Source organism: Pteronotus mesoamericanus, unplaced genomic scaffold (genome assembly GCF_021234165.1).
Source record: "Pteronotus mesoamericanus isolate MK-2021 breed Mesoamerican mustached bat unplaced genomic scaffold, CSHL_Meso_final contig_657, whole genome shotgun sequence".
Lineage (NCBI taxonomy): Eukaryota > Metazoa > Chordata > Mammalia > Chiroptera > Mormoopidae > Pteronotus > Pteronotus mesoamericanus.
Genome location: NW_026555229.1, coordinates 13,340,193 through 13,361,414, shown reverse-complemented (window position 1 = coordinate 13,361,414; position 21,222 = coordinate 13,340,193). Strand labels below are relative to the sequence as shown.

The 21,222-nt window shown below is 38.9% G+C and overlaps 1 protein-coding gene across 5 annotated transcripts in view; it reads right to left on the bottom strand.

The window, feature by feature from the left end:
- The window catches only part of VTI1A (vesicle transport through interaction with t-SNAREs 1A), a 332,201-nt gene that overhangs the window by 119,177 nt on the left and 191,802 nt on the right, over positions 1–21,222 (bottom strand). For 3 of the 5 annotated variants that reach the window (XM_054581522.1, XM_054581523.1, XM_054581524.1), the window contains 2 exons: positions 9,684–9,754; positions 8,916–8,988 (listed from right to left, as the gene is read on the bottom strand). In XM_054581522.1, coding sequence (XP_054437497.1) covers positions 8,923–8,988; positions 9,684–9,754 — 137 coding nt within the window. In that variant the 3' untranslated portion in view covers positions 8,916–8,922. The remainder of the gene's footprint in view (positions 1–8,915; positions 8,989–9,683; positions 9,755–21,222) is intronic. The other 2 variants (XM_054581520.1, XM_054581521.1) reach the window with 1 other exon arrangement.

Below are 21,222 nucleotides of genomic sequence, written 5' to 3'. Positions count from 1 at the left end.
GATAAACTACAATGGTACAGGAAACTTGGGTCCTGTTCTTTCATAATTCCAAGACTTTTCATCCCTTAAAAATTTTGGGGGGGGGGTAAAATGTACTATTCTGGCATTTTCTTCAGTGATATTCATACTAAGTTTCAAAGTTCCTCATATAACTTTGCAAAAGAAGTCATTAACTTTGATAATAGAATATTAAAGTTAAAAAACGATTATGCCTCCTGCCATTTCAACTCCTATGTTGTCAAAAATATTAGAGACAACTTAAAATAAAAAATGAAAAACAACCCCAAGTAATACTACTAGCAAGGTAGCACACTTTAGAATTTAACAAATAGTTGAATCACACTTTTGGATACTGGATATACTCTCTTACAAATAATGGGGTATTTTTCTTCAGAAGAGCAAAAAATTCTTTCTTAACACCTAGAAGACAAATTCTCAAGATGTACACAGTTGTTTCTTATTATGGCTTCCCTGGAAAACATTTCTGGGAAAGCACAATTCCCAGCCACCTACTTTGTTTACAGCAGACAAAACTGCTTGTGTGGTATAAATAGGAGTCTGTCTTTAAATGCTGCTGAAAAATAAAACGCAACCATGAGAAGGAACCATTTCCTGTCCCCAAGGTGGCTTAAAAAAATCTTAGCTACTTTCGGAACAGCACCAAACATAAATAATAATTACCAATGACTTCACAATAAAAGACTAATTAAAAAAAAAAAAGGAACAAGAAGAAAAGCCCCTACAAGCTACATGTTCCAGAGATATCCTCAGAATGGTCAGCATTGGGAAGTTTTCTTGTCCTGCAAGATTATGAAACTTCCTTCTGTCCTCCTGCGTTTGTGATGTACATCTATGACTTGATCTTGTTTGTGTGCATAAACCTGGCCTTGTCTCCCTCACTGCACTTTCCAGAGAAGATTCACAGTTGTTCGACTTTTGATCTGGGGAGCAGCTCGTTGGACCACCTGCACTGTGCCTGAGCTGTTACTGAGCTCGCTTTGTCCCGTCTTATAACACAGTGAGCCTTTTAAAAGTGATGTGTGAATACGCTACTTTACAATGTGAGTGTTGAAACAAAAAAATATGGTGGTGGTGGCGGTGCTGGCGGCAGCGGCGGCGGCGGCGGCGGCGGCGGGGGCAGGGGGGTCGGGGGAAGCCCTGACACTTGCCGCGTGAAGTTCAGATATTGTTTGCTGCATTTAATGAAACAGATGGTCAAAGGCCTCCCTCAACGCACAATGGAGCGGACAGTGGTGCGATGGCGTGGGGGCCTGGGATTGTAAGGCGTTGTTTGGTGATGGTATGTGTTAATAAATAGCCATTTATAAGGGGGGCTGGGGCTCCATTACTTGTTCATAAGGAAGGCCCAGGACTCCTTGCTGCTAGTTAACAGCTCAAGGCTGCGTTGAAAGATGGCATTGATGGTGAAGGTAAAGGGCACCCGTCTTATTCTATGTTGCATTAGAGAATGTATCCCGCCGGAAGAAAGAAAAAAAAATCACAAAAGAAAGGTAATTCAGGAATTAGGTCAAATTGTGGCTCACAACTGAGAAAAATACAAGATGCTTTTCTATGGGGATTAATTAATGGACAAAAATATTCTGTTTCAGTGTACTCACTTACTTTATCTTTGAATAAGCAGGTTTACATTGTAGCCGAAGTATAACAGAAAAACCTGCAGGGTTTCAATAAGTGACACCCATGTGAACCTAGATAGCAACTGTGAAACTCATCTTAACCATCCTCCCAAAGATTATTCATCCACCAGGCCTGGGCCAGGGTTACACGGCCCTGTGCAAAATGCCACGAGGCTCCTGACCACCAGCAGCCGGCCATCTGGACCAGGGGGCTGGAAGAGAACCGGTCCTTCAGAAGCTCCTCACGCCTTTAGGGTGGGGACTGCCACCAGCTCCCAGAAAACATTCTGTCAACAGGCCCGTCTCCGTGGCAAGGAAGCCTATGTCATTTTATAACGCACCGTGGATCCTCTGATTGTGTTTCCTGCTTTGTGTTAGGCTTGGACATTCCAGCCTGTCTGGGTAACAGCCCAGGAGTTTGTGGAAGGTCCATGCTTCGGGGAAACTAGAATGATTCCCAGACTCTGTTTCTGTCTCACTCTGAGAGCCGCCCCGCCCCCCCCGACCATGTATTTCCACCGGTTGCATGATATTGTGGGGGGCTGTATAAAATCCTTTTGGGGATGACGGAGGGGATAAAAAAGATCTAGGAAAAAATTCAGACATGGTCGCCGATGAACACAATATACACAATGCAAAGCAGAAGGAGTCAGTGCCTTGTGAGGCATGCAAACAACTGTGAAGAAGGATGAGAACAAAGACAGATCATGTCTGGCTGGGAGACGGCTCGAGGCTTGGTGGAGAGAGAGGCATTTTACCTGAGATACAGCGTATGGACAGAAGTGCATCTGGAACATGTGGGAGACAACATCAGTGGCCTAGTATCTGTTCCCTCTTTTAGTAAAAGCCCTGGATTTTTCTGAGGGATCTAACATTTGTCCATTCTCAGTCCGTGTGTCTATCCTTGCATGAAGCCTCAGGTCTAAAACATCAGATCATGGGTAAATGGGATTTTTACCTAACCAGAGCCACCCAGAATCAGCAGGACTCCACGATATGACTTACGTTGGAACGACTGGGAAAATAAGATGGCCGTAGTCACTGAGAGGGCTTCCAAAAGCTGTGTTTCCACAGGAGCAATGCAGATGAAGGACAGACCCCATACACAAGAGAGCTCACAGGAGAGGGGAAAAAGCAGGACCCCGCCATAATGATGCCGTTTGAACCCTTACGTTCCACTGCATTTGAAGTTACTTTTGCCCTTCAACTAGTTACATGTGACAATGTGTATCCATGTTCCCTACCTTTCAACACAGGTGGCTATGAATAGTCTGGTTAACTAAGTATAGTTATTCTCATCTATAAAATGGGGATATGATGCTGCTTTCACGGGGTTCTTAAATATTAAATCAGAAAACGGGCGTGAAGCATGGTTAGGGTCAGATACACAATTTGGGCAGCTGTAGAGTTAGAATTTTATTTATTTATTTTTAGAGAGAAGGGGGAAGGAGAAAGAGGAGGAGAGAAATGATGTGGGAGAGAAACAGGGATTGACGGTCTCTTGCACATGCCCAACTGGGGACCTGGTTTGCAAACCAGACGCCTGCCCTGACTGGGCATTGAATGGGCGGCCTTTCGGTTTGCACGATGACGCCCAACCCACTGAGCCACACCAGTCAAGGCAAGAGTTAAGAGAACTTGAAATGCTGCCCTCAAATGTCTGAGACAGGACCAAAATTCTTTGTTTAAAGCTACAAGAATGTTATTAAAGAGAAACATACATAAAGAAATCCAAAGCCATTTTTTTACTCTAGTAAAAATCATCAGCCATGTCAGCCTTGAAGAGGCCAGGCCATCAGACACAGGCAGTAAGTCAAGTGCACAGTAGTAAATCTACTCACCAAAAAAGGACTGAGATTTTTAAAAAAATTTTCTCTTTGTAGTATTTTTTTAAGCTCATGTCCTAAATCTGTTACGTCTAAAGAATCTGCAGCAAATCCAATCAATTTAATCTGAAAGAATAAGCACTTGATTAAAAGGTGAAGAATTTCTTAGAGGTTAAGGTTTGCTACACTAATTTCAGGTCAGAGCCCACGCTCATCATTAGTAAAAACAGAGAAGAAAGAGCAATGAGATAAACAGAGAAACATGAAAATGGAAAAGGAAGGTACTTCGAGAGAATATACGTTCTCTCGAAAAACTGAGTAAATTCTCAAGGACATTTTTCTCACAAGTCTTGAAAACTCTCCTGTTGAATTTTCAGAAATTGTAATAAGAACAATTAAAATATAACAAAATGTTTCCTGGGCAAAATGAAGTGGGAAAGGAATGAATTTTTAAAGAAGATTAAAAAATATTCAGTAAGGGCTCATCTGATTAAGAATAAGCCTGTTCATTTAAAAAATTTATATTTCTGTTGCTTATAGATCTGGCATTGGTATTTCTGGCATTCTTACCCTTAGGAATTATTCTGACAGTATATTTAACTTTTCCAGATGTTTTACCTGTCATCCTACCAAAGCAACAAAACCATGTTTAAAATGTAAAATGTGAGAGCAATGATAGGTGGCAATTATTCCCTAAATTGAGTTAGAAGTAGCTCTGACAAAAATTCTATGTATTAAATAATGATGTATGCATAGTGCTAGCTAGGTCAACTGCATTGAATGCCATCTGCTCTGTTTATATTGTACATTCATTGCGAAGAACTGTCACCCACTACATGCTTACTTAAAGAAGTTACTATATGACGTGGGGAGGGTGAACAGAACTCACTTTTTGAAGGAAAGATTCTGATTTAAAAAAGAAAAACCCTGTGGAAATAGTAGGGGCAAACACGGATAGCATGGGAGAGAGGGAAAAGTATTTGATATTAAGGTATCATACAAAAAAGATATTTTAAGAAACATATCACATATGCCATTTCTTTCTGTAAGTCTTTTGCCAGCATATACAGGGTATGACAGAATTAAGGCTTGCTTGCGCATGGTTGGTAGGGTATGAGAATGGACAGCAATTTGAACATTTCACCTAAGATGGCGTATGGTGTGCTTCAGCGTGATATTGTTATGTTACAGAATTACATGCTTATGATTTTATAATAAAAGATTTTGTAACGAAAAAGGGGTACTGTTTGTGTCAGACCCTGTATACAGGCAGTCAATGAGCCAACATAAATTATTAAAATAACCTCCAAATTTATGCTAGTGGACAACTCAAATTACAGCTTTGGCACATTCCTAAGGAATCTCTTAGATACCTCTAGAAACAAATATACTATTACTGATTAATTATTTGTTCTTCAGAGGTAAACAAAGAGTCATGATGTCCTTTGTTTTCTAACTGAAAATCTTGAAAACATCTATTTTCCTTTTCATGGATTGCCAGCATTGTTTGATCTAGTAAGACTTTCCAGTCAAATGCAGAGGAAAACACACACACACACACACACACACACACACACACACACGTATGCAAATATATGAAGAGAAACATTTAAGCCTTCCAGTGCTACTTGTGACACTTTAAGACAACCTATTAAATAATCAAATTTTGTCAAAGTCAATGAAAAATCCATTTTTTGGGGCCTCAATCACCACAGGAATGGTCATTTGTTTCATGAGCATTTTCATTATCTTCTGAAATACTGCTTTATTTAAACTCTGTCTACAGAGTCAGGAAATGAACAGTTTGTCCCTAGCTAGCTCTTTATCTTATGTCAGGACAGAAGGAAAATACAGGAAATCAGCTCTATTTGTACTCTGATGTCAAGTTTTACTATTATGATTTTGAAAGGACCGATTTTCTTTGTTTTGTCTTTTGGTAATATCGTGTAGTTACATGGAGAATTTATTTATGTGGGTTGAATCAGTTGCTATGTCACTAAAATAGATGTCTCAATATTTTCTGCATATTTTCATTCTTTTCAAAATTTATTTCTGTTATTCCTTATTATCTTCTATTTCTCTATTTTTCCCAAACATACTGGTTTTATAGGTATTGAAATCATATTTTTTGTTGGTTATTTATTTTTGTGGCACCCCCCTTTTTTAAATCCGCACCCAAGAATACGCTTATTGATTTCAGAGAGAGAGAGGAAGGTTGGGTGAGAGAAGTGGGAGAGAGAAGGAAAGAGGAACACTGATTGGCTGCCGCCCATATGCACCCCAACTGGGGATGGAACCCCCAATCTTTTGGCGTATGGGCAGAGCTCCGACCAACTGAGCCTCCTGGCCTGGGCTCCTGGCACCCTTTTTAATGACCAGTAAGGACTCATGGAGTTGCAGAATCTTCAACAGCTTCCTTGAGCATTAGGTATTTTTATGAATTCCCACCGCACTTTAGAAGCACACATTCTTGACTAGACTGAAGCGCTCTGAAGGCGAAAATCAAGTTGGTTTCATCTACGGATCCCCACAGCCTTGTATATAGGTATTAAATATTTACTAGAAAGTGAATAAGCAGGAAAAGGGAGGGAGGAAGGAAATAGATTTTTTTAAACCTCATTTAAAGTTGACAAAAGATTAAAAAGCATAAATGGTAGTGGCTGTCACTTATTTTATTTCCTAGCTGCTTCTGGTCAGTTTTACAGATAATCAGGTGGCTATGTGTATAGACTTGGGCACCGATGGAACTTTGGTTTTACCTGTCTTCACAATAGACTAACCAAAATTAGTAAAATGACCCAACCAAGGGGCCACGCCATGTCCATTTCTGTTCATTTTACAAATTTGAAAACAACCTAAGTTTAAACAATTAAAATAACCAGGAATCATTCTTTTCAAGAAAATAATTCCTTGATCTGGGATATTATGGAATATTTACCTATTCTCAGTCAAACAGAATTTATCATGTGAAAATAAGCGAGCTTATGATGTATGCAGATACGTAGTCACACTGCACAAAGAGGACTTTCATTTCTTTTACACATCGATGAAGGTGACAGATGAGCCCACTGTTCCATATTATAACTTTTTCTAAAGCAGAAGCACCTGTTGATATACGACGTAGCCAAGCAGTTTTGGTAAGAGAATGTGACTTCTGAAATAAAACCTCAGCAGAGCGGGAAGAGAATGCTACGAGAACTGGGGAGGATAGAACAGAGGATGCAACATCTGAGCATTTAAATGAAAGACTTCAGCACATTAACCCAGGTTCCATTTTCCTGGAGACTGTTCCCCCAGGCAATTATAAAAAATAATAAAGTAGGTAAAATATTTTTGCCTTTTCCAAAATCCAATAGAAATAGTACATCATGTGGGATGATACTTAGCAACTAAAACAAATACACCACCTGAGTTTGGTTCCGGAGGCTCAGACAGGTTACAATATTGATTAGGGGTACCAGGGTATCTTGGCTTATACCAAGATTTCAGCTGGGCTTAGTCAAAAAAACACAGTCGCCAATATGCACAGGTGGCTTTAAGAGGGTCCTGGGCTCAGGCATAGCAAAGTGATGTCCATCTGGGGATTTTTATTTCTGTTCCTACTTGAGACAGATCCCGCAAGGAGATGAGTCAGTGATTGACTGCGTTTGCCTACAAAGAGAACCCCAAGTAGATTTCAGCAGAGTAATTTTCTTCCGTGGGCTTTTGAAACAACCGCGTTAGTATGATTTCCCTACAGAAAGCCCCGTCAAAGGTTGCAGCAGTTGTTTGTGCTTCACCCTCTCTAAATGACTTGCAAATTTATTCAAACGCAATATGAGGAGATGCTTTATTTGTTGGAATAACTGTCTGCAGTGCCCTGCACAAAAGGGTGAGGTACATCAAGCAGAAACATGGATAGAAATACACTGGTTTAAAAACTCATAAATCCTTATTTGAATCTGCCAACCTGAAAGCCACGTAGAGCCTGAATAAACTATTTTTCCTAAATGCTACATCTGATTAAGCCATACCATTAAATGACAGCTGAACTTTAACATTAATATGATATTATTTAAATAACCGCATGATTTTTTTTTTACACTAAAAATGATGAATGATTTCTGGACAGCTCAATTGACGTAAAGCAGGAGGACTCTCTAATGAGATTTGACAAAATGGAGACATATGCAGAATATCTGTTACAGCTCACGTCGGCAGGGCCCTCCCAGGGAAGCCAGAGAGGGTGGTTTCCTTCTTTTCTGTTTTATTGTCTATAGGCACTGAAGCATTCCTTTCAATCGCCACTTCTCTGTGGATTTTGAGTTTTTCTCGGTCATTTACATATTACTCTTAATAGAGAATTTGCTGGTTTATGGTTCTGCATCGAGACGGTGCATGTGGGAAAAGGAGGGGCGTGGGGAGTTAGGTCAACACTGCTTCAAAGTGTCCCAGAACTTGAGACTTGCTACTGATCAGCCTGATAGAGAAATCACATTGGCCTTGGAGACTCAGCCACTAGACCTTTGATTAGTTCTTGTGCAATCAATTTCTAACACAGCAAACATGTTTTTAGCAAGTTATTATATATGGATACGTGATCAGAGGAGACTTGTTTTCAAATAGTTGTCCCTATAGTATCAATGAGAGAAAAAGGTTCTCTTCTTTATAATTCCAATCAAGCTATTCTAGAGGCGATTCTCAACATTCCCCATTCACATTTCTATCCACAGTTCTGAACTGAAGGCTATCCTAGATAATACTCTCATTTGGAAGATTCTGTATGTAAAATAATTACATGCTGAATATATCTAAGTAAAACAATGGCTCCAGTTTTCAGACCAAGGAAAACATTTCCCACTGCCCTCCAAAAAATACAGAGTATAGAATATTACCTGAACTCAGTCATTTATATGCAATCTTTCCCAAATATTCCCCATCAATCAAAGGTTAATATAAAACATTAACATTTGCTCACACATGTGAATTCAGATTATTCAGATATTCTTTAAATTTTAAAAACCATCTTTAAGTATACATAAAATCGAGATGTTTCCCCAAACAGCATCTCTTAAAAAAGAAATGAAAACAAAGGCAACAGAGTGTAAAGATGATACCAGGGGGGCCCCTGGTACTGCAGGCCTGCATTCCCTCTCTAAGAAAGAGACTCCCAAAATAGAAAATAAAGTCACTCGGCTCCTGCCATGGGGCCTTCCTCAGGCTATGAAAAAATACTTCATGTCTAACCCTAATTTTTTCCCATAGCTTGAGGTATCCCCCCTAGCTCAAACTTTCTCTCTAATCTAAGGTGCTCAGTGTGTGTCCCTGTCCAAACGAGAGCGCGCTGACATTTCAAAAGGGTCTTGACACAGGGTCCTAAAAGCAGAAGCTTGCACACTTGAAAAATGCCCAGTTGCAGTGAGGTGAAAAATACAGTTTAAAAAAAGGGAGAGAGAGAAAAATGGGTCCCTACCTTGCTCTTACCTTCGCAACATCCCTGTCAGAACCCTGGAGCTTTTCCCCAAGTTGGCATCTGTTTCCCGCAGCTAGGAGGAGAAGGGCAGCGTTAACGCACAACAAGACCATGCTCCAGGCAGTGGCGGTATTTTTAAAGGGCATCTGGCAAACAATAGTTTTCTTTCGTGAAGAAAATAATTTTCTTTTCATGATAAAAACTCCAGGTCATAAAAAATGCACTGAAATACATTTTTGACACCTATACAATATCTGGAAATTCTTAGATTTAGAAAATTGCATGTGATAGATAATCCCAGGAGCCTTAAACTGGATATTTGAACTGGATATAAAAGCAAATTCTCAATGGCTGACAAATTTTGATATATATTGGTAATTAATTATTTTTCCAATTTGCGACTGTGCAACGTAGATGGAAACAAAATGAATTGAGGGAGGATAAAAACTGATGTTTTTAGATTTCACTCTACAAGACTTGACATACTCCAAAATCTCCCTCAATGACCTTTTCAGGTCTAGCACTAAATAAAATATCGATGCAGGGGCATGTTAGGATGGGGACGTAGAGTCAGCTTATTCTTTCTCCATCCCACACTCTTTTTCTCCCCTCTCCTGGACCCTACATGCCACTGTTACCTTAGCCATTTTTATATACACAACACTTAGATCTATGTCATTGTGACTCTCTATGCATGTGCCAAAGACCCTTAACTTTATGTCTCACCACTTACTGAATTTGTGAAAAGGCTGTATCAGTTCTACTTACTCTTTCACGTGCTCTCTTTATCTTTTCTCTGTCATGGCTGAGGTTTTCCAACATCTCCTGGCCAATTTGCTCTACAAAAAAGAAAATTTGAGTGAGGAAAGATGACTTTGGGTGTCGAGAATAATTTTCAGCAGAAGTGCCAAAATGACAATGGGTGCAGAATTAATGTTAAATAACTGTGTATTATACATCAGACACAGATTTCAATTCATGTACAGTCACACCTTGGTACTCATCAGCTTCAGAACTCGTCAAACCCTGTACTCATCACATTCTGATAAGAAAAAAATGTTTCAGCACTCGGCACTTGTTCGGGACTCATCGGTTTCCGCTCCCATTACGAGTTCCAGAACGAATTAATGAGTACCCAGGTGTCACTGTACTTGAAGAATATTTTAAAAGTACTTGATGAATTTACCTATTTATCTTAGATATGATGAGATGTGATTTAAAATTCAAACTACAGAACATGACCAACATGGCAATGACGATTGAGAGGTGACAGGACTTGCCCAAGGCCACCTCAGCGTATGTTTTGCCCAGATGGAGAGCCCAGGTCCAATGGTCTCTCTATTATCATCATGACACTTAGCCTTTGATTTTTATAGGTTATAAACCATGTTAATGATTCTACTCTACTTTACTGCCCTGTTTTGTCTATATGAGTGAAACTCCATTTAGAACAATGCTGATTTTAATGTATTCGCCCCACACAAATAGTCCTCACACTCTCAATTACTGCAGCTTATGGGTAGTGGAACTATCCCTAGGCTTCCGCTCCCTTGAAGTTCAGTGTGTTCTCAGCTATTTAGGGCATTCAAGTCAGGGTGAGGTGTACTCTAATAAGCAGTGGAGGAGAGCTCAAGCTGGAGACAGAGCTTCCAAACATTTCCACTGATGTGGGCAGGTGGGAACATTCCTTAAAGAGCCACGCTGCTGAGTGCCCATGAGGCTCTCCCCTGCCGGGATCATCCCACTGGGCTGGCAGTGGTCGGCGCTTCTCTGGCTGGAGAATCTTTTACAAGACCTGACACGTATTCAACTGCATCAAGTAAATTTTTTTCGGACTCAATCTCCATCACCTGGGAGGTGCCTCATCCTACAACAGAAAAAGGATACCCTGCCTCTCTTCTAACCTTGGCAACTTGTCTGGCTACCTTATTCTATATTTCTTTTCTTTTTCTCTTGTATCCTATAACCTATAACAACAATTACCTCTGGCTAATAAACTTAGAGAAACGTTAAAAAACACCTATTGTAACAACAGCAAATAATTGAATAAAGCCATGGTAGTTTTTTGGGTCATGTGTGTATACTGACACACTTTTTAGAGTGACATCCTAAAAACTGTAGAGTGGTGCATAGGCCGTACTGAGAGCTTAGGCTGTGATCTCCCACTGCTGGAGCCTAAACCCCAAGGCTGATGTTGCTGTGTTGCCTCACACAAGTTCCTAACTTTGTTGTGCCTCATTTTCTTCATTTCTAAAACGGGGGTAAAAGTAGTTCTATATCATGGGGCTTGTTGTAAGAGTTAAGTAAGATAACTCAGTTATAATATTGAGCTCAGTTATAACAGTCTTAACAATGACTATTTATCGGATGATGATAATCAATATTAAAAGAACCCAATCAACTATTATGACCTTGACACCCTCCTATCCTGGGTCTGTCATACCCCACTTGAACTGCAATTTTATTCATTGATTAAAACATCTATTTTACCTTTCCCACAGAATTGTTATTATAGCCAAATAAAATAACCTAAGTAAAAATGCTTTGAAAGCTATTGGGTACCATATAAATGCACGTAATTGTACAGTTATGAAATCAGTGCACTCCACAAATAATCACTGAGCCCAGAACTCTGTGTAGGATGTGGGTCTGAGGACACAGCCAGAAAATAAGACCAAGCCCTTGCACTAAAGGAGCTTCCCTGCTAGTGGTGCAGATTTAGCCGTTAAAGAGTAAATGTTTCAGTAGTGTTTGTGTTTCATGGCACATCAGAAAAAGGAATGCACTCTATATTCCTTCCATAAGAGAAAATCCAAACAATAAGGCTTAAGTACAATAATATAAATATATTTTTGATACCTATAAAACTCTAAAAGTTCTTTCCAGTATAGTACTTTCCCATTATGGCATCTCCTCTCAGCTTGATGTTAGCTTTTTATTATTACCTCCATATGATTTCTCCTTAAGGTAGAGTTGGATAAGATGTGTGGTTCTCAGGAGGCACCATAAAAGTTGGAAGATGGTACTGATAGTTGAGAAGGAGGAAACTAGGGTTGAATTTTTTTCTTTTCTTTATAAGAGCTATAATACTGAATTTTGTTATTCTATTAGGAACTACCGTTATGTTGAATTCCTTTAATCAACATAATATAACAATTTTAATTCATTTTTAACTTAAAATTCCTAGTATCAATGGATACCATCAATGCTGGAATTATTTCAGGAAAACACTATTTATATAATATTTTCTCCTATCAAGATTGATGGTATTATAAGATGTAATTTCAAATGAATAGGAAGTAGATTACTCCTACTTTATTATTGTTATTATCATTGTGTGTCACCAGCATAAGGTTCCCAGTAATTATTTGTAGAAGGAATAGAGCAATGAGGAAATGAAATAAGGGAAAAATGTAGTATACGAAAGGTGGGATCTATTCCTGCTCTCGAGGCATACTAAGTGTGGCATTGGAGAAGTCCACATTGAAATGCGGGTAATAGATCCACAGTTCTACAAGGTTCAAGTGGGAAAAACTCTGTTCTGATGGATGTATAGTCTGCCACTGAAGGAATCAGTGGAACAAGAGGTAAAGAGCTCAGGCCTTTTCAGGAGTCATAAATCCCCTCCCTCAGTGTCTTTGCCTCCTGGGAAATATTTCAGCATCTAAAGTATTAACTCCGTCTGGTAAGAGAAGAGATATTGGCAAGGGTGTACATGTCCTGGTCATAACACACAAATACATTTATTGGAAACAATTATTTTTTTAAAATTATTATTGTTATTCTATTACAATAATAATTTACCCCCTTTGCCCTCCTTCGCCCAGCCTACCCCCTGCCAACCATCAATCCCACATCGTTGACCATGTACGTTGAATATTAATGTACTTTGACGAGTCCCTTCCTCTTCTCTCCACAATTGCAACATATTTCCCTTATTGACTGTGTGAGGATCATCTGGCTGCTATTAGTCTGTTCCATGTTTCCATGCCTCTGGTTCTATTTCGCTCATTAGTTAATTTCCTCATTAGGTTCCTCTTATAAGTGAGATCATATCATATTTGTCTTTCACCAACTGGCTTATTTCACTTAGCATAATTTTTTCCAGTCTTTATCCACACTGTCGCAAAAGGTAGGAGTTTCTTCTTTTTTTCTGCTGCATAGTATTCCATTGTGTGTGTGTGTGTGTGTGTGTGTGTGTGTGTGTGTGTGTGTACATACACCACAGTTTTTTGATCCAATCATCTACAGATGGGCACACTTAGGTTGTTCCCAGCATTTGGCTATTGTAAATAATGCTGCTATGAACATTGGGGTGCATAAAGTTCTTTTGAATTGGTGTTTTGGGATTCTTAGGGATATTGCCAGCACTGGAAATGCTGAGTCAAAAGGCAGTTCCATTTTTAGGTTTTTGAGGAAATTCCATACTGTTTTCCACCGTAGCTGCACCAGTCTGTGTTCCCATCAACAGTGCACTAGGGTTTCCTTTTCTCTACATCCTTGCCAGCACTTGTTGCTTGTTGATTTATTAATGATGGCCATTCTGACCAGTGGGAGGTGACATCTCATTGTGGTTTTAATTTGCATCTCTCTGATGGTTAAGGATGTTGAGCATCTTTTCATATGTCTATGGATCCTCTGTATGTCCTCCTTGGAGAAGTGTTTATTCAGGTTCTTTGCCCTTTTTTTAAAATTGGATTGTTTATCTTCATGGTGTTGAGTCATATGAGTATCTATATCTTTTGGAAATTAAATCGTGGACACACCATGTCTGATGTATCATTGTTCTCCCATACAGTCAGTTCCCTTTTCATTTTCATGATGGTTTCTTTAACCATGCAGAAGATTTTTAATTTGATAGTGTCCCATTTGTTTATTTTTTTCCTTTATTGGAAACAATTATTTTTTCATTTCTTACTTGCTACCTTCAATTTCAATACCCCAACAAAGAAAATTCCAGGCCAAACATATTAGAAATGCTTAGTCTTACAGAATGAGAAAAAAATTCATACAAAGAAAGTTGTGTAACTTTTTTCATGATCTGTTCCCTTACCCCAATCAAACCCAAATAACACAAGGCAACAATTTAAAGGGAATTATTTTAAGAATAGATTGTCCTTGGTCAGAATAGTATTAGACACTTAGGGACTTTTTCATTTAAAAATTAGCAACACTGTTAGATTTACTTTGCTTGAATCGTTTAACTTGAGATGTAAGCACTTACCAAAAACACCAATAAAGAAAACAAGGCCATTGACTTACACCAAAGCAGATGTGATATGCTGAGTCTGGAGTTTTCAATTTCTAACTTTCGTGGTGCCTTTAGAATGGGAATAATCCCTTTGCTGAAATCATTTCAGAAATTAAAACTTTTATAAATACTTCAGTTGTTGACTGTGGGAGGACCTTCTTGAGAGTAAGAAACAATGGGAAGCACAAGCGAAAACCAAAACCGATGCTGTGTGCTGGAACGCTACATGTCAGACTGAGCGTGATAAATGAACTCCTGGGAAGAAGAGCTCCTTCCTGCACTTCTTCTGTCCTTTCCACAGGGGTCCTGGGGATCCCCCTGGGAGCTCCGCATTCAGATTCATGAAGTGAGCTTTTGTTTTCACAGTCACCCACAATGAATCACATCCTTGATCCATGGCCCCTTCCATTGGGTCACGAACTGCAAAATGGGCTTTGGCTAATATTTCCTCTCTTTTTCAATATATTGGCATGGGGTTGGGGGTAGGATACAATAGGCATTCCACACTTTCCTGCTCCAAAAAGGAATAAAGAAGGAAGCAGGGAGCTACAAATCTAGCAAGATACTTCCTGAAGAGCTGGCCTGGCATCACTAAAGATAAGACTTTGTTTGCGGAGCTTGTACTGCTGAAAGCCATTGCCGCCCTCCCTTCATAGAAATAATAACGCCACATGAACTGTCGTAATACTGGGCTGAATGAACTTAAAAAAAATTACTGGACTTGTATATTGGAGATGAGCAGATTGAAATATTTTCTACAAGAAGGCAGAATTGACTGATGCTCATATTGTGTTATAATATACACATGGCTGAAAAGGAAAAAGCCTCAAACATAATACACCAGGAGAATGTTCTTTTTGTTCAAAATATAAAAAAAAAATTAGCCATTATGTTATAAGCAGTGCACTAACCAGAACTTGACGATCATTCCTTGGCACACTTAATATTTAACTTTAAAAAAAAATAATAATCCTCACCTGAGGATATGTCTATTGATTTTTAAAGAGAGAGGAGGCAGGGTTGGGGTGTGTGTGTGGGAAGAGGCAGAGATAAAGAGGGACAGAGACAGAAAGAGGGGAACACCGATGTGAGAGGGAAACATGGATCGGCTGCCTCCCATTAAGCGCCCCAGCTGGGGGTGGAACCCACAACCTTTTTGGTGTACAGGACGACACTCCAACCAACTGAACCACCTGGCCAGGGCTTATATTTAACTTTTTTTTTACAAACTTTATCAAGGATGTGGTTTCCAAGAAATTATTTTTACAAAAGTGAAAACAGCCCATTGAGTCTTCTTTAAAGCATTAAGAGAAAGTAAGGTTATTTTCTGGCTCAAAAACTTCATTAGCAATTTTAGAACCAGGTCAAAGGCATTTGAAATTAGTGATTGTTTGCATATGGAGACTTCTATGAAGTGCAGGAGTGCAATGAAATGCTGTAAAAGAGCTTTTCTTGAAGCATATGTTTTTATGTGTATTTTGCAGGACACCAACCAGACAGATGAAAAACACAAAGTGGCATTTTCTAACAATTTGGAGTACTGAATTTTGGACATGGCTTGGGAACTTCTGGGCACTGAGTCTAATAAAAGTAAAAACTTGCTGCTTTGGGAATGCAAAGGGAGTCATAGCCAGCTTTCTCAGGAAGGAGTTGCTGTTGGAGTGGTTGGGTCGGCCATTCTTTGGCATTTAGCACACCTCCTAAACTGACTCTAGGTATCATGATGTGAGTCGGTAGGTTATCCACAGTCTAGATGTTACTTAGACACGAAGAGCCGTTTAAATTCCTGACACCTGGAAAGGTGGGGCATGGAAAAGGCAGTTTTTTTCACCATCTTTTATTTGACAATTCAAAACATGTGAGGAAATTCTGCCTACAGTCAGGATGTAGATAGATGCTAATGATCAAGCTCATAAAAACAAACCCAGACAAAATAATTACTGCTCTTGTCTGGGGGAAGTCCAGTGTAGGCAAAGAAGCGCTTATGGGTTCTAGAGAGAAGCAAGCACCTCGCCTGAGAACAAAGAGTTGTGGCAACATATGTATCCATGGCGAGCACCTGGTCTGAGTACAGGTCTCCCAATGCGAGACTTTTCAGGGACAAGGAAATATCAGGCAAATACCACATAAAAATGTGGGCTCACAGGACAGAATGGAATGGAGATGAGCCCTAAACACAAATACAAATCACTTGATCTGATAATTCTCCTTCAATCTCAAGACCTGCTAAGGAAGAGGCAGTGGAGGGGCAGGTTAGTAAAGAGAAATCACACATTCCCACGTATTCTCACGGTGCTTGCATTCTGAGACACTCTCTGAGTTAAGTCCAAACATGAACCGAAACCATGGGAAACTACAGACCAACCCACTGCCAGATCGAATACAGATAAGATTAAAAAAAGAAAAAAGAAACATAGATACAGGTCGGGGTGCACTAATCTCAGATGTATTCAATCTAATTAGAGATTTAGCTCAGTGGCGGCTCAACTTAATTTTGGGAAGAATCTGATCATTTAATTAAGAAAATACAGGATAAAATAAAATACAGTGGAAAATAAATTCAGAATGTGTCTATTTTGGATAAAACTTTTTTACACTATGTCTTGAATACTATAAAATCACAAGATATGAAAAGAAGTTCGGCGGGGAGGAGAATAATGAAGTGAAAAAAATATAAGTAGACCAACAGATGGCTCAGTCATTAGAGTTAGTAGATTAAAAATTTAAAACAACTATTATACCCGTGTTAAAGAATTTACAGGAAAAGGTAAACATAATACATGAAGAGATAGGTTTTTCAGGAAAGAAATGGAAACTCTAAAACAGAATCAAATGAAATTCTAAAATGAAAAATATATCATCTGAAATCATTACAATGGATGGACCAGGTATTAATAAAATATCTTTCACTATACAAGAAAGAATTATTGAACTTGAATACAAATTAACAGAAATTTTCCAAACTGAAGGAAGGAAAGAAATTTGGAGGGAAAAAAGGACATAGCAAGTTTAATCTGTGGGATAATAACAAGTGGTTTTACATACATGCAATTAGATTCCCAGAAAAAGAGATTTTCAGAGAAAAACAACATGGTAGAACAATAGTATTTAAAGAAATAACTTTTCACATTTTATTTTAAGAAAGGTGACCCAGAAATCAAGAAAATCCAAAAATCTCTGAGCAAAATAAATACAAAGAAAACTACATCTAGTCATATCATAGTCAAATTTCTAAAAACTAAAGATAACTTTAAAATTTTAAAAGACGTCAGAGGAAAAAGAAGACATAACATGAAGAGCAGTGATAAAAAAAAGGCTAGATTTTCATCATCAATGCAAAAGACAATGGAACAATATCCCGAAGTGCTGGGAAAATAAATCATCCTAGTATTCTGTACTCAGGAAAAATAACCTTTAAAAATAAATACAATTTCGGATACTTGAAAACTGAGAGAATTATCCAACAGAACTGAGCCACGAGAAATGTTAAAGAAAATTCTTCAGGCTGAAGGGAAATAATACTAGGTGGTAATTTGGATCTGTAGAATTTAGATCCAAATAAAGCAAAAATAATAAGAATATACATAGAAATAAATATATGAAAACCACAGCACAAAGAATGGAGAGTAGGTTAATAGAAGTATACTGCTGACTGGTTTTTAAGTAATATGTGAATTAGCATAATATTTATTCAAGGTAGACTATGATAAGTTAGGAATAAAAATTGTAACCCCTGAGCATCTCCGCTCATATGGTCCCTACTAGGCACATGGAGCTATTTAAATGAATTAAAATTAAGTAAGATTTAAAATTCAGTTCCTCCACAGCACTAGACATGTGTCAAGTGCTCAGTAACTACATGTGGCTGATGGAATTGTATTGGAAAACACAGAAGTACTGTCTTTAGAGGGATCTACAAATTCCCCTTCTCTTTAAAGGTACACTTAACGGAAATAAAGAAGTTTTCACCTGGAGATTAATTTAGGCAAAACACTCCCCTTCTCTGGGCCTTGGTCTCCTTACGTGTAAAAGGACGCTCTTAAATTAGATCATCTTTAGTGCCTCTTCTATCTCTGAAATATTAGGACTCAATGGCTCCATAAAACCCTGCTGCCTCTTTTTCTCTCCAGAGCATTTAAGCCAATAGAGCACAAAGAGCCGAATGAGGCCCACAGACGTCCTTCCATTCTCGGTCCCCCCTTTCCCAATGTTAAAGACAAAACACAAGAAACAACTCAAACTCAAATGCTTTTAAGCAAATTATATACTCTCCAGTTTGCCCCAATCTACAGCGTTGGACTGTTTCATACTATAGTTTGCTTGGCCTCGGAGGACACGTGCATTTACTATGTAGTATAAAACATTTGCAAGCACTTTGATGATGACATTATTACAGGAAATTATACATTCATAGAAACTGAAGGTAAACATGCATTCTTAGTAGAAACATAGCAAAAGAGTGCCCAGGGTCTAGGTGTTTTGTTTTGTTTTAAAGCAATTATGATTTACCACTACCTCCTTAGCAGGTGAGTACATATTCCATTTTGCTTTAAGATGATCAAATCTATAATTATGCAATTAAAAAAATCATCAGCGCCACTTTCATCAAAGTCATAGTAGCAGAACCTTCCCTTAGTTAACCGGTTTGCTGCAGATAATTAATAAACGCTATTCCCAGAGCCCTCAGACATCAGTCAATGAAGCTGTGCTATCAATAATGATGCTCTGGAATGAGCAGGTACTATGTAAATTGAGGTTGTTAAACAAAAGAAACCATGTTAATTACAGCTCCATTCAAAAACAAGAATGAATCAGTTCTATTCTATGAAACAAGACCAGAGCCCCAGGAAAGACACCCCCTTTTCACAATTCAGTAAAGAACGTAAAAGTCAAGAGATGAAGTAGCAGACAACTTGAATGGGAAAAACTGTCAAAACACATCCCAAAGGCTCACTTGTGGAATTTAACAAACACGTATTTACTTAACAGACAAGGGAGACGTGAACAGCATCATCCAGATCTCCAGGTTGAATGAATCACTCGTTCTTCAAAAAACAAAAAGTGCCGTAAACTATGGCCAAGTGACTAGAAAGTAATTAGAAAATCTTTTCAGACCTCACTATGGGCAGAGTTGTGAACTGTACACATTTCTATCACCAAATGTACAACATCCTAATTATCCCCTTATTCAGAAGTCACAATTGGGTGGACTGCAGAACTTATGTGGTTAGTAAACATGTTTTGTTTTTATGAAACATGATTTTAAGCATTTAACTGGTTGGCAACATTTTCTTTTTTAAATAGGGGATTTCATATAAAATGTAGACTTCTGGCTTCTTCCAAAATTGGGAACACGCGCCTGACTGAGTTCTCGTTCCCACGTGGTAAACAGGCTGGAACTGCGTCCCAGCTGCCCCTCTTCAGAAGAGCTGGGTATGATGGAATTCGCCACCGCCCCACCTGACCAATGTCACTCATTTATGTTCCTGCTTTGCTGCTATAGAATCTGAGTTTGTGACTCTTTGCTCGTATGTTCTGCCTTGCCATTAGATTGTAAGCTACTTTCAAGATAAGGCCGTTGCCCTGACTGGTGTGGCTCAGTGGGCTGGGCACCATTCTGCAAATGGAAATGTCTCCAGTGGCGTTCCCAGTCCGGGCACGTGCCTGGGTGGGGGGCCTGTGAAAGGCAACCCACTGATGTTTCTGTCTTTCTCCCTCCCTTCCCCTCTTTCTAAAAATAAATAAATAAAAATCGTTATTTTAAAATTAAAAAGATGAAGCTGTTTCTTATTCCTCTTAGCATATGCTGCATTTTAGGAGGCCATACCTGACATAGTCCAGTACTCAGGAAACTTTTGTTTAATGAGAACCACTGTGCTTGAAAATACGGTCATCTTCAATACACTTAAAATAACAGAAGCACACATTTTTAGAGGAAATATGAGCCTTAAGAGTCATTGCACAGATGAGCAAATGAGAGTGCAGGAATTTGGGGGTGGAGATCATACAGGTCACATTGCTAATTACCGACAGAGGTGCAACTACGACCTAAGTCACCCAACTCCTAAGTCGGTGATCTTTGCCATAAAAATAAATAAATATAAAAGTGTTCTGTCCAAAATGCATTGCAGTGTGGGTGACAAGACATTCTACTTTAGTACACATTTAAAATGTCAGTGCCCAGCCCTGGCTGGTGTGGCTCAGTGGATTGAGTGCTGGCCTGCGAACCAAAGCGTTGCCAGTTTGATTCCCAGTCAGGGCACGTGTCTGGGTTGCGGGCCAGGTCCCCGGTTGGGGGCGCTTGAGAAGCAACCACACATTGATGTTTCTCTCCCTCTCCTTCTCCCTCCCTTCGCCTCTTTCTAAAAATAAATACATAAAGTCTTAAAAAAAGAAAATATTTTTAAAATAAAAATAAAATGTCAGTGCCCAAGAAAGGCCTTTGTGATAATATGGGCAAGAGTTGGACAGAAGACAGTTTCCACATTTCTCGAACACTATTCCCATCTAAGAGTGACAGCACTCTACTGAGAAATGCAGTGATTTCATGAGTTTGACTGAACAACTTTCTCTTCTCTGCAAATTATACAAACAAAAGAGCACTAAAAGTACTATATTCTTATCCAAGCCTCAGTATATTTTTGTTCTTTAAAAAAATAAGGGGCCAATTTTCATATAAAATTGTAAAATGCTCATTGCATGAACCCCTTTCATCATGCTCTATTCACAATGGCAAGTGAATCTGTTATGTTTTCATTTAAAAATTTTTTCTATTACAGTTAACATATATTATTACATTAGTTTCAGGTGTACAGGCAGAACAAATATTAGACATTCATATACTTTACAAAGTGAGAATTTGTTATTTTTATTTTTAAAATCTTCACCTGATGATATGTTTATTGATTTGAGGGGGTGGGGGTGGTGGGGGGAGAGAGACATCAATGTGAGAGAGAAACATTTATCAGTTGCCTCCTGTACACGCTCTGACTGAGGATTGAACCTGCAACCTTTTGGGTGTGCAGTTGATGCTCTAACCAGCTGAGCCACCAGGCC